Raw genomic sequence first — 13,837 nt, forward strand, 5'->3', positions numbered from 1 at the left:
GCACTTTTCAGCAATACTTCTCAGAATTTAAAAATATCAAATTAAAATCTAACATGATTTATTTTGATAAACTGATCAAAACAATTAAAACTAGAAAAGGGGACAAATGCATCCCAACTCTAACTCCAGTTAAATACAAATTGCACAGGGGGAATATAGCCCAATACACTGAGTACTAAATAGGAGATTGTATGTAACAATAAATTAAAAGCGAAATGTAGAAAACAGGAGTTGTAATTAAATGTCGTAAGACCGGGTTGCTTAAAGTAAGCTTATGCCAAGTATACGCAGTAAGGCTAAGAAATACTTAAAAACCGAAGAACAAAAAAGAATGGCCACTAGAAGTAACATCAGCTACTTCTTGGTCTCAAGTAGCTCAGCAGATCTCAAAGAACACAATCTGCTTTCCAGAAGAAACAATCAGCGTTACCATTGAACAGGCACATGAGAGACTAGCAATGAAAGTATCAACACAGAACTTCAGTCTATGTGGGAAACTTGCTCAGATTCTGCAGAACTCAGATTCACTTCTCTGTGTGAGGGCACAAAACAGCTGTCCATGAGCTACTGCCTATGCTCCTGGAGAGCAAGAGAAAGAAACAGAGAAACACAATTGAAAAAATGTGTGCGACCAGAGTGAGCAAGAAAAAGAATATTTAAGTATACCACGTAGTGGTAATACCTGCTTTACTATGGAAATAAAGATTTTAAAGAGAGTTAAAAAAAACGCTGAAGCTGTGTGAAAGTTATTTTTCTTGTTATCTAGAATATTACAAGATGTCTGTATTCCTCACTGCCTAAATAAATGTGCCTCACAAATTAAAATGAGATAATTTGAAAATACTGTATAAAACAATAGTCAAACAGAATTAGAAAATTTAGTGTTCAGGAAAATAAAACCTTTGATAGAATGATTGTTTTGGGGGGCTGAAAGTTAGATGTTAATGTTGCAGGAATGAGGAAGAAGCAGAAGATTTACAAATCATAAGCAATGTCTAATGTTCTCCCTTCAGCAGTTTATAATAAATCTGTTGTCAGTTAAAAAAAAACAGTGCATATGGGCATCAAAGTCATCAACATCTTCAGTGTGTTCCGTGCCTTGCATTGAGGTGTATCTGAAGGACAAACTCAGTTGTGGATAAGCTATGGAATGGGCTATTTGGATGTCAGTAAAGCTAACAAACACCTGTTAATGTATTGATAAATGCTTCATAACACATCGCATTGTCATGAATGCATGAATCTGAGGCCAGCCAAGTGTAAGAAATCACGCTGCCTGGCGAGGTGTGTGGTTATAATGAGACACAGGCACATTACAAAGTACAAGGTTTAAAGTTGGTACAGATAAAGTTCTCTTTAAGGCAAAGGGTCAACTATATGAATGATAATTTCTACTTTAAATGTCAACTGCATTCTTGACAGTACCTTGATTTCCAAAGCTGGTATCAATACCAGAGCCATCCCATGACTCCACTGCACTGTCAACACTTGGGACGGTAGTGGAATAGATGTCTGAAAGTTTGCCAGATTGCTGTGCAGCAGAGGTTTCCTCTTCAGCATCGCTCAGCTCACTTACGTGACCCACAGGGACAGAAAACTTCTTGGGACTGGTAGCTGAATATAAAAACAAAAGGGTAGTGCTGGTCATTGTTTTACTGCAGTTCTAAGAATACACTTTTTACTACTGACACGACGTTTTTCTGGGGATGGCTTAAATGCTTGTTAATCTTTAACAACATACCCATTAAAGACCACTGATGCTATCCTTGGCTGTACTCACCATCTGTCTGCTTCTTGATTTTCAAGGTGACAGTTTCTCCTGCCATCTGTAATAAATGAATGGCTTCACTCAAAGGTTTTCCTTTCAGACTGCTACTATTTATTGCTAGGATTCTGTCTCCTATGTGGATTGCCCCAGTCCTACAATAAGAGAGAAGTAAAACGTTGAGGAGCATAAAAGGCAACAAAGGCAATTTCTCTGCATATTTGGATCATTTCCCTTTCTTTCTTACATTTTGCTTTTATAGCTGTGTTACAGAGTAATTCTTTTGTTAGAAATGCTTAAAGCAAGTCACCTTTGTCTAGTGACAATAGCAGAGCTGAGGCATAGAGATGTTGATTTCTGTGTTACTGCGGTAGCTGAGTTAATCACCTATGGATGATATTCATTGCAGTTCACCTGTTTAAGGCAGCTCAGTAAATCCAGAAATGACTGAGTTTCTAGAAGTCTTACAACATAACAGCTAATGGTAGTTTGAGCAAATAACCAGCTATTTCACCACTGTGGCGTTCAGGATAGAACAGATCAAGAGAAGAAAATAAATTCTCTTTGAGTAAATGCACTGTTCATTCTGGCTGCACACAATATCATGGTTTGTGTGCTGTAAGTTCTCTCTGAAACCACCACAATGACTATGCCTATCCTAGAAATAACAGGCAATAGAAAAACTTAGCATTTTCATTATTCTCTATACATCACTTACCTCAAGGAGCGTTTCTGCTCCTCAGATATTGCTCATTATGGTGTATGTAACTGCACATACAGATGCACCGTGAGTATACGATAAGTGGCGTATTTTCAGATAGATTTAGACACGTTAAGTGCTTTCCTTACCTATTCTATTCTACAAGGCTATTGCTTTTAAAAGGCTGCTAAAGTGTTCCTGTGACTGTGCAGTTTGATTGACTAGTCTTTCCCAGGAGATTTATAATAAGGAGCACAATCCTCTGCTGTCTTGTATAGTATGGGCAAGAACATCCTGTTAAGATATTTCTCATGCTCCTTAACTTGGCAACAATCAAAAAATGTTAGGAAAAGGATTATAAACTCAGATTTGCAAAGTTATAAACCCCATAAATTCTTACCCATGAAAATTAGCATGTTCAAGTAAACAAAATGAACCTTCATCTTCACAAAAGGAATGCTTAAAAATAATTTGCTTTCTAATTTACCTTTCAGCTAATCCTCCTTTTGTAAGGCTGGAAATGATTATGGGATCAAAGGGCTCTTCAGTACCAGAGATCGTAATTCCAAGAGGCCCACCATAGCGCTTGAGCTCAACTGTATAAATAATTGCTCCAGAGCTCTCCTGTTCATCTGCAATAAATGCCAAGGGGATGCAATTAGTTTCTTGTGAAAGAGGGAACGAAAAAATAGCACCTTCAATCTAGTAACTGGTAATCAAACAACATTTGCAAAAGATTACATTTCAGATACACTTCTTAATCATATTCTACTGGAATATTTTTTCAAAAAAAAATCTATTATGCAATTTCTTTTTTATTGCCAAAACCTGATTACACTGAAGTCAATAGAAAAACTATTCTATTAAATTTTATTCTGTTTAAAATCTTTATATGTTCTTTCCTATTAAAACGTAATGTCATGCTCTTTTATGACAGAATCAGAGAAGGGTTGTGGTTGGAAGGGACCTCTGGAGGTCACGTGGTCCAACTCCACCTGCCCAAGCAGCACCACCAGCTGGTTTCCCAGGACTGTCTCCAGATGGGTTCTGAATATCTCCGAGGATGGAGACTCCACAACCTTTTTGGGCAACCCATGCAAGTGCTCAGTCACTCTCAGTAAAAAAGTGTTTCTCGACATTCAGATGGAGCCTCCTGTGTTTCGGTTTGTGTGCATTGTCTCTGGTTCGGCCACTAGGCACCACTGGAAAAAGCCTGGCCCCATTTTCTTCACATTCTCCCTTCAGCTATTGGTATACATCCATATGACCCCCCTTGAGCCTTCTCTTCTTTAGGCTGAAGGGTCCCAGCCTTCTCAGCCTTTCCTCACAGGAGAGATGCTCCAACCCCTTCATCATCCTTGTGACCCTTTGCTACACCTGATCCACTATGTCCATGACTCTCTTGCACTTGGGGGCCCCAGAACTGGACCCAGCGCTCCAGGTGTGCCTCACCAGGGCTGAGCAGAGGGGGAAGGATCATATCCTTCAACCTGCTGGCAGTGCTCTGACTGATGCAGCCCAGGAGGCTCTGGCCTTTTTTGCCCCAAGGGCACATCATTAGAGAAAAGACAAGTTACTACTACTGTATAAATACTTACACTCTGTTTCTTGAACTCAGTGGCAGCTATTTAGAAGTAGAAATAATTCAGAAGTTTTAAAACCAAACTTCCTTAGAAGAATTGTAAGCAGCTCTCTTACTAAGAGAACCTAAAACATTTCCCATGGTTTTGATGGACAAGTTTTCAGCTTTTGTAACTGAACAAAAAATGCCTTCTAAATTAGCAACTAAGTGAATAATAACTCCATTAGATTTGATTTCATCATAACGCATGAAGTAATTTGCACTATTTTCAAATTTTAGTCTTTCCAAAGAATCAACATTAATGGAGAAGAATTCAGCACTGACTAAGCTTAATACAATGTATTTTCCTGAAACAACACCCGACAGGTGGTGCAGCAACAAGAAAGGCTCCTGTGTTTATACAGTGCATGATCTTAACGTATTATCAAAGAAATATCACAGCAGGAGAGGAATCAACTGTAGTATTTTTGAGTTGTGAAGGGATATTTTAGAATTTAAAATGTCAGATTTCTCCTCAGATCAAAATAACAAATGCTCCCTTGCCCATCTTATGATATTGGTATTCAGCCAGGACGTCTGGCCTGGCAGGTAACTTTCCCTAGATCTGTGGGTAATGACATTTTGAATGGTTCAGCGAGTGTGGAAAATGTCTAAGATGCACATTCCATAAATGCTACTAGAACTAACCCGAGACAAGCTAGAAAATTCAAATGTTCCCATTTCTTTTCCTGTAGTCAGAAAAACTTTAAAAGAAAAAAAAGATACCTAGAATGTTAGCAATGGCTCAAAGAGTTGCTTTCATCTAATGCTGAACATGGTACTTAAGCAGATCTGGAGAAACACTAATATCTTTGGAGCTACTTTGTTCCTTCTCAATTCACAGAACATTCAGGCCTTTAGCTTCCTCCCACCCCAACTCTCTCCTGCTTCCCCCTTGCTACTCGTGTGAGGAAAATGGTACACATATAGAATCGAAGGAGAGAAGAACGAGTGGTGTTTATTCATCAAAGCATACTGCGATTTTCATGCTTAGTGTTGGCCTTTTATTCCTATTTGGGGCTTTATAATCGGTGGTTTTGGCACAGTTCACATCAACTACGCTTTATCTGACTTGCTTTTTCGAGAAGCACCCAAGACCCCACTGGAAGCCTCTGGCTGGCATACAGTGGGCTAGCACGTAAGCTGCCACTGCACGGGAGAAGAGTGCCAGCTGTTGCTTGCTCGCTCGCTAGAGCATTTATGGAACAATGACAAATGCTCTAGGATCTAATATTGATAATGTTTACACAGGTGTGGTATTGGCACGGTACAAGACTTCAACTGAAGGATGAAAAGTAATCCACCAGGCTAATTGAAAATGTAATAGCCAGTATTTGCTAAGGGTCAACAAAATACTGATGTTTCTCTGCTACCAACAGTATGAGAACAAGAAGTTATTAATCATATAGCAGTCCTGCCACATGAGAGTTAGGAAGTTTATAGATCTTACTGAATGACTGGAAAGGAGACTGGTCCATTACTCTCTGTCTTCCTGTTAGCCCTAGTTAAGAAAATTAATGGCAGATTGCAACAAACGTCAAATCGCTACACTGCTCTCTTCAGTGCTCTTTCTAGGCAGCAGAAACTTGAGCTATCCAAGCCATGGCATGCACATGGCCTGAATTCACAATGAAGGCTTTCAGGTTTATCATGAAAGCAAAGAACTCTGATATTTAAAAAAGGGTGGCAGCCATTAGGTTAATCAGATAAAATTATCCTCAGTCTGGGAAAAAAAAAAAAAAAAGAAAAAACCTGCTGAAAATGTAGTTCCCACTGAGGAAATACAATCAAACTTCCATGGTTTTGGGTCTCATGTTTTCAGATTTTCCTTCTTTCTTTTCTTGTGATACAATTGTGGACAGTTCTTGGAAACCACATTTAGTGAATGTAGACCCTCTGTGCTGCTGTACCTCTGGCTTTGCAGTCTCTTGCTCTTCAAAGGAACATCCGATCAATACTGACAAATGTGCAAAGAAGAGCATGGTCTTGGGGACCACATGACATGTACTACCCTGCTCCTACCACTACCCACATCGTTGGCTCTAAGGAATAAAACTCTGAGACATATAATTGTGTGGAGAAGGGAGGAGTTGAAGAGACAGCAGAGGAAGGAAAAACACCAGGCAGAAAAAAGAGCTAGAAGCTAGAAATACTTAAAGAGTTTGAAACACAGCAAGGAAATGAGAACCTAGGGAGGAAGAACCCCTGCTCCCTGCCTACCCCTCCTCAAAAAAAGCATGCCAAAAAGGTATAAAAAAGTTTAACTCTTCATCTCATTCTGTGATTTAGAAATTGTATTGGAGTGCTTCACACCTACTCATTTATTTGCATCAGGCTTTTCTTTCTTGAGGAATTTATCAATGATTTTTACTGTTCAGCTTAAGAAGCACATTTCTTCCCTTTGTCTGAAAACCAGACATTCATTAATAAACTAATCGCAAATAAACCAAAGTTTATTTTAATCGAGGTACACTTTTTGCTACACTTTTGCTATATTTTTTGAAAAAATTTTTTCTTTAGCATTTCAGGAGACACTAATTAATTTTAGATTTCAAAGTACCTGAAACTTGCTACAAATACTTTTGATTACACTTTGACACTCAGTCATCTGTTACAAGAACCACTCATATGGAAAACTTTGTTTAGCAGGTCTCTGAGTACCAGTCCACCTACATTTGAATCTGTTCAGTTGCACCAATCATGTCTGGATAAGACACTGTAGCTGTATGAGAATCTTGATATAGATCTATGATGTACCCGTAAAACGAGTGATGTGAAAGTGTAAGAGAAAAAACATGAAAAATGAATTCCACTCAGACACAACTCTGTACCAGCTACCACGGTGTGCAATACCTAAGAGAACAAAGGTGTTATTTTACATGGGTGGAGAGTGAAATCACCATTTCAGTGATGGCAACAGAAAATGAGTACCAACTGCAATGGAAATGGAAGCTGTCCTAGAAAAAGTTTAAGTCCACAAGGTGAGGAGGAGTTCGGGGACAACACAACAAACAGAAGGAAAACCCGCAAGATCTGCAAAGCAACTGTCAGTCAGGTGTCCCTTAGGATGCACATCCCATGGCCAGTTTGGCCAGCCTCTGTCCAGGACGGACCAACTGCCAACTGTGTGTGGCAAATCCCACCTTACCACCTGCAGAGATCTAACCACAATATCCTGCTGAGGAGTGGCCATTCACTTTGCTGGATCAAAATTTCCTTCTGAAAGCCAATCTGCACAAGGTACTAAATGCACTGGTTTTTGCTTTGTACTGATCATAGTGAGAAGATACTTTCTGTTTGTTTTCAAAAGCTATTAAAGGAAAAGAAGGTTCTAGTGCCATTCCAAACACCATAACAACACTTGCACTTGATTTTGACTAATAAAATGCGGCAGACTCTGCCATTTTGCTGTGAGATTGTATAAAGCTTGGGACAAGTGAATCTACAGTTCATGCTTTTGTATAATGCTGTAATATAAATCCCAGCACTAACGGTAATTACAACTGTCAAACTTCCTTTGCCACTAGAATGCATAACAGAACTTGCTTTACTATCTCCAGGTAGAAATCCTGCTCTTATGGAATCCATAATGGGGAAGATGCAGGAATATTAATAGATAGGTGCACAAAACAATGGCTGCTCCCTTACTTCCACTGGTTGATCAGACTTGGCTCCTCCATCAGCCACCCAGCACAGTGTGTGAAGTACTACTTACCCTGAAATACGTGAAGAGTCACGGATCAGGCCTATCCGATCCATGCTTTGCTAACCCTGATGCCAACGTTAAAAGCAGAGATAATCTCATTACACTGATAAGAGACAGATCAACCTTATATGGCTTCCCCCGAGGGGAAATTGCCTCCCCAGAAAACTGAAGACCTCATTTGCAGTGCAGCTCCTGCAGGCAATTTGGCCACTGAGAAAATTCCAAACTTCATATACCATTGAAATTCTTTTTAGTGTGACATTTTCTGATTATCATGAGCATAAATCAGCGATGTTTAGAAAAAAATATTTCACTAAAATTTAAATGCAAAAGAATAAGCCTCTGTTCTAAAAATCCTGAAAATACACAAGAATCTGCAATAAGCTCATTGCTAATACCGGAATTATCTTCATCTTTGCGGATCTTTAACTTTACAAGGTCCTCACAGTGCTGAAGGATCTGGACAGCGTCTTCCATTGAACAATTGTCAAGTCGAATGTTATCTATTGCAAGCAACTTATCACCCAGTTCGAGTGTTCCAGTCCTGTGAACAAGCAAACAAGCTTACTTGAATTCCTAACAACATTAAAGCAAGGTATCTTAGAAGATATTAACATTATTATAGAAACAACATGGATTTTTAAAACAATTATTTCTTCATATGCTGGACTTTCATTTGTAACTACTTTTTACACCTCCCCTCCCCCCCAAAAAAGCAGACTCTTACAAGCTCCCTCTGTTGAACTTGAGTCTGGCTGGCTACACAATGGAAACAGATTTTTAGCGAGGGCTTGAATGCCTTACCTGTGTGCAACACTTCCTTTCTTGATATCAGAAATAACCAGAGGGTCCCCTGGTTTTCTGCTGGATGGAGCTGTAATAAAGAATACATACAAGTATCTGGTTTTATTTCTAGCTATGTAGACGGGATGATTCTGTCCCTAAATCAATACTTCATACACATTATTTACATGTATTATGTTACCTGTATTACCTGTATCGTATTCCTCCTCTTTCCCCTAAATCATACGTACATGAATACAGTCATCAGCAGCATATTAGTAAGAACGCATACTCCTTAAAAATTAGAAAATGCCAGAACTGAAGTGACTACTGCAAAGTGAATTTAATCTGATATGTCTGAATTCCGCATTAGGCCAGGAATGAACCATGAGAAGATATCACAGTACAGCTCCAGTGATCTATCATAAAACGTTATGTAGACACAACACATAAGGAAGACTTCATATCAGCAGAACATTTCAACACAACTACTAATGCTGATCTTTTGCCAGAATATTTCTGTGAGTCATAAATCATGTTCTTTTTATTATATATTTGTCCAACAGAGCTGCTCTGGCAAAATATCTAGAGTGGGCTAGCTCATGTTCTTTATATCCACTCCTGCTGCAGAGGTGCGCGGATAATGCTTCCTGGGTGAGGAAGAGGAATCTACTTCACAATAAATGAGATGCTGTTGATAGTGACCATACATACTATTGAGCCGATACACAGTAATAGCCTCTGCACGGATGTAGCTTACACCACATGGATGTGCCTCTCTTGATGAGTAAACTTGCCCCTCTACACGGCTGCTGGGCCTAAGGCATTGTGGACTTTTCCCTACTTTATACTGAGGATACCTACTAGAAACTCTGCAATTCCACCAGTGGTTAAAGTAGTAAAAACCTCACCAGCCCGCTCCTTGCACACCTAACTCATCTCTTCTTGGAGCTATCTGATGTAACTTTAAATTTTTTTATCTGTCCATCATGGTTAAAAGGATGCTTTGCTCTACAATGCCAGTCATTGCAATTCCTCACTGACTTATACAAAAGTATTTGAAAAGTTTCCCTCGGCTAGGAAATCAGCTTAGCAACTTTTCTTGACTTTTGGTTGCATTGGAAGCAGTTAACTACTCCAGAGAAAGAAGACAACGATGACTGACTGCTTCCAGGGGACTGTTTCTTGGAGCAGATTCATTGAATGAATTGTGGTGGAGGGTTCATCCATTTGCTGAGAGAAGGCTGCACTAAAGATCTGATATAGTTAGCAGTGGACTCAGAACTCAAGGGTGATGAAAGATACATTTTTAGACAATGGTGTGGCACCTGCTCTCTGCCATATGGAATTATATTACCTACAGCTGCTCTGGCCAGGAGGTAGTCCCAGTGGTGAACACAGACTGGCTTTTGGGACTGTTGTTAACAGAGAGTGTACTAATACTAAAAGATTGCTAAGTATTACAATGCACTCAGTCCTCTTGAAAGTGCTAATGGTTTTTCAGCATATAGGGCTCCTCAATCACCCCAGTCCATTTCTGTTCTCTGTACTGAGGCCACTGCATTCATCCACAGAAAGTACCATTAGGTACCTAAAAAGCTACCCATATTGGAGGATCACCTACAAAATCCTGATGACGGTTACTGTAGGAGCTCATGATTCTTCTCTTTGATGGAAAATGACAGATCTTCTCCTACAGCAATCACAAGGTGTATTAATAGTGACATTTCCAACACAATATTCTAACAGATCTTGTTAACCTTGGCTGCCCTGGGCCAGAAAGTCTTTCAATGTCTAAAGGAACTGTTTAAGATCTGCTAAATAGCCATATTGCAAATGAAGTGTCTAGTAAGTCTAGAAGACAGGCGTTCAAGGACTTTCAAGAATTTTTAGAAACTTGTCTAAAACAGCAATGCTTTCAGGAAATGTCTATGCTGCAATTTAGAGAACAGCAATTAACCTCCTACAAGACATGTAATTTTCATAGCTTGTTTCTTATAGTTTCACTCCACGAGCCAACTATATCCAATATGACAGTTCCATGATTTAATTCAATTCTTTGGGTTTATTTCATCAATTAGTATCTCGTTAAAATTTTAAAGAATCACTTTGGTGACCTTTTTTTCAATTCTACATTTTTAGCCTCTGGGTTGCCTTATAAATCTCGAAGCCAACGTCTGCAGTCTGAGATTTGAGTATTAAGATAGTTTTTATTAAACTGCCTTATAAAAATTACTAGTACTAAAGAAAGCAGTCCATTACTGTTCCAAAAACAAGAGAGAAGGAACCAAAACAGGAGAAAATGAACAGCTCAAAGTGCAAAGCCACAGAGTACATGTGGATGCAAAGAGAATGATACGGCACACAATGTTATTACAGTTTCAAACTGAGTAAGTGTGAACCAGCAGTGTTTTGTCAGTTATCCTGGACTATTAATTGTGTCTGGTAGATGAAAGCCTTTTTGTAGGCAGCAAACACAGCTCTGTGTGAAATGCATCGCCCCATGCTGACAAGCCCTTAATAAGCAGCTACACCACTTCTTTTTTTTCTTGTTCAATGCTCATGACATACTTACTACAAACTATTCCGGTTGTGTTGCAGAGATAAAATCATTAATTTCCTCGTGAACTTTTGTATTGCACATCACCACAGCCTAAGATTGCCTCCCAAACACTAGTTAAAGGATGCTGTCCCAGCAAGAAGATTGAGTACTATTATCCTGGTTTTAGAGATGAGGAAAGGAAACATAGGAACATTTAGGTCAAAGTATGACAATTTTCAGTGAGCAATTTGAGATATCCATGCCTTTGTTTCTCATACATAACAGCTGTTGTACATAGTAGTCCAAAGCACAACTACTTCAGCAACATCTCTGCATAACTCTGTTGCAGAGAAAAGGGGGAAAAAAAGCCCACCCTGATTTCTCCACGGTAGCATTATACCATCTTGACCATGAGAACACCTCCTTTTACTTTCTGCAAACTTCCACCTCATTATGCAGCCCCCATCCCCTTTGATACACACCACTGTTTCATCCCTACCCAGAGAGCAGAGAAGGAAAAGTCCCAGTGAGAAAGTAGTACTTGACCACTCAATTGAAAAAAGACATCCTCGTGAATTAACTCAAGTTTGAAGTGACACTGTACAGCTTTAAATCTCCAATTTCATGTTTTATTTTGGAATTATTTTTGGTTTTAAGAACCAACTTAGACCAAAGCACCCTACCACTCATCCATGTCCAGCCCTCTTTTTCAAGTCCCAGCTTCCTCTGCCCCTGGTCACACTGCAGCCTCTCCCTTTGCCTGCTGACTCCCTGTTATGGCTCTCCACTCATTTTCTCTCCTTGTCCTATTCTGTTTGTCCACTGAAGATCTTATCTTTTCTTCCCCCTGTCCGGCTGTTAATCTATCAATGGCTGAGCTTTTGTAGAGACCTTCCACAGTCTGTATGATGAACTACAAGTGGACTGAAGAGTGCATAAGTTGCACAGTCACTAAATCTGTTGTTGAACCTGGAAGGGTGATCTTTAGTGAGCCGTTTGTTCTTTCTCTTTAGATTTCTCTATGATCCTAAGTCTCTGTTCCAGGTCTCCACCTTACTTAGACATACCTTCCCTGCTTGAAAGCAAATTCAGTGAAATGTTGTCGGTTTTGTAGGTCAACTGTTCCATTAGGTTAAAAAAGCCCTCAACCAACCATTATTTCTTCTCTCACTGCTAACCCAAAGGAAAACAAACAACGTGACTGAAGCAAGTTTTGGGGTGGACATCTCACCTACCACCTAGCCAAAACTCAGTTCCTAGTCTCAGCCTGGCTTCAGGTTTTGGAGTTTGAACAAACCCTGAACGAATTGAACAAGCAAAGGAAAATGCTCATGGGATGGAAAATACTTTTTCATATGATGTCAGTTCATTTATCCACAATAGTGGGTTAACATTTACCAGACTTTTCAAGGATAGTGCAATTGTTAAACAGATGAATGAGCTTTTTAAAATTAGACTGATATAGCTCTTTTGTTCCATAAGTATTGGTTCATGTGCAGCAGATGAGAAACTTGCTGATTGAGCAGGCCTCGTCCTGAAAACAATTTATAGTATTGCAAAATGAAGCTGGGTTTGCTAGGGAAAATTCCAAAATACACATAAACATGCTTTAGAAGGTAAATTCTCATAGTCAAAGCTAAATATCTGAACATATTTACAAGCCTGTTTCCTAAGAAATAAGAAAATGATAAAGCAGACTGTAGTATAGCTACTAGTCTAAATGACTTAGAAAAGCTGATGATAGCTTGGGTGAGATTCTGATATTCTTCCAGTTTTGCGGCTTCTTATTCCTTCAGGAGTCCCATTAGCTTCAGAAAGATTATTTATAGCAAGGTGCTGCAGCTCATTACCAGTAAGGATATCAGAATCTTACTTAAGAAAGAAAGAGCTGTTAACTACAATTACCAGACTGTGCCAGGAGTTCATTTTCTCAGACATCATTCAATGTATTTAAAAAAAAATTGGTCTATGATAAAGTAGCCAGTGGCACAAAAATTTATCTGAGAAATAAAATCTATATTCCATTACATGGTCTGAAATCAATGTCACTGACAAATTGAAATAGTTTTGAACACGACTAGATCGACTTGAAAGCCATCCTTCTTCAAGGGAATGGTTCTGTTATAAAAGTATAATCGCATACACATGGACACAGCCGTGTCATGCTTTCTTTGGATGACGTAATTTTAAGAACTGAGACGCTCTATTTGCTCCAACTGGGTAGGAAAATGATGGCACTTGAAGCGTCAAACATATAGTCGCTTATATTTGTGAAGTATGAATTAGGGTCTTTATAGAATGGAAGTAGTTATTAATGGGAAGATTAAACCAATATTGCAGGGATAAGGGAAGAATGATAAGATGATAGAAGTCCAGTATGTGTGTGAAGGCAGCAATGGGCAAGGCCAATATACTGTCTTTCTTCTTCTGTCTTACTTTCTAGGAGTTTCTGCGATCTAGGGGGGATTTTGGTTTTTTTTTGTTTGTTTGTTTTGCCATTTTTCCTGCATTAATAAATCTGAAACTAAGAGAAGCTTAGTCTCTTCTCCTATTACAAGTCATGTTTTTCAAAGACCATGAATTAATTTAACTATTTTTAGTGTTGCGTGTCACTTCAGATATGTCTTCAAGCACCCAGCAGGCACACTTGGTGTTTTTAACCAAGAAAAACAACACAAGGAAAGAGGAAAAAAAAAACCCTCTTCCAGGATGTCTGCCTC

The 13,837-nt window shown here is 39.1% G+C and overlaps 1 protein-coding gene across 13 annotated transcripts in view; it reads right to left on the minus strand.

The window, feature by feature from the left end:
- Window positions 1–13,837, minus strand: part of GRIP1 (glutamate receptor interacting protein 1) — a 334,162-nt gene that overhangs the window by 19,230 nt on the left and 301,095 nt on the right. For all 13 annotated transcript variants that reach the window (XM_054070632.1, XM_054070596.1, XM_054070639.1 and 10 more), the window contains 5 exons: window positions 8,597–8,666; window positions 8,191–8,336; window positions 2,953–3,097; window positions 1,781–1,920; window positions 1,426–1,614 (listed from right to left, as the gene is read on the minus strand). In XM_054070632.1, coding sequence (XP_053926607.1) covers window positions 1,426–1,614; window positions 1,781–1,920; window positions 2,953–3,097; window positions 8,191–8,336; window positions 8,597–8,666 — 690 coding nt within the window. The remainder of the gene's footprint in view (window positions 1–1,425; window positions 1,615–1,780; window positions 1,921–2,952; window positions 3,098–8,190; window positions 8,337–8,596; window positions 8,667–13,837) is intronic.

Source organism: Cuculus canorus, chromosome 1, assembly GCF_017976375.1.
Source record: "Cuculus canorus isolate bCucCan1 chromosome 1, bCucCan1.pri, whole genome shotgun sequence".
NCBI classification, from domain to species: domain Eukaryota; kingdom Metazoa; phylum Chordata; class Aves; order Cuculiformes; family Cuculidae; genus Cuculus; species Cuculus canorus.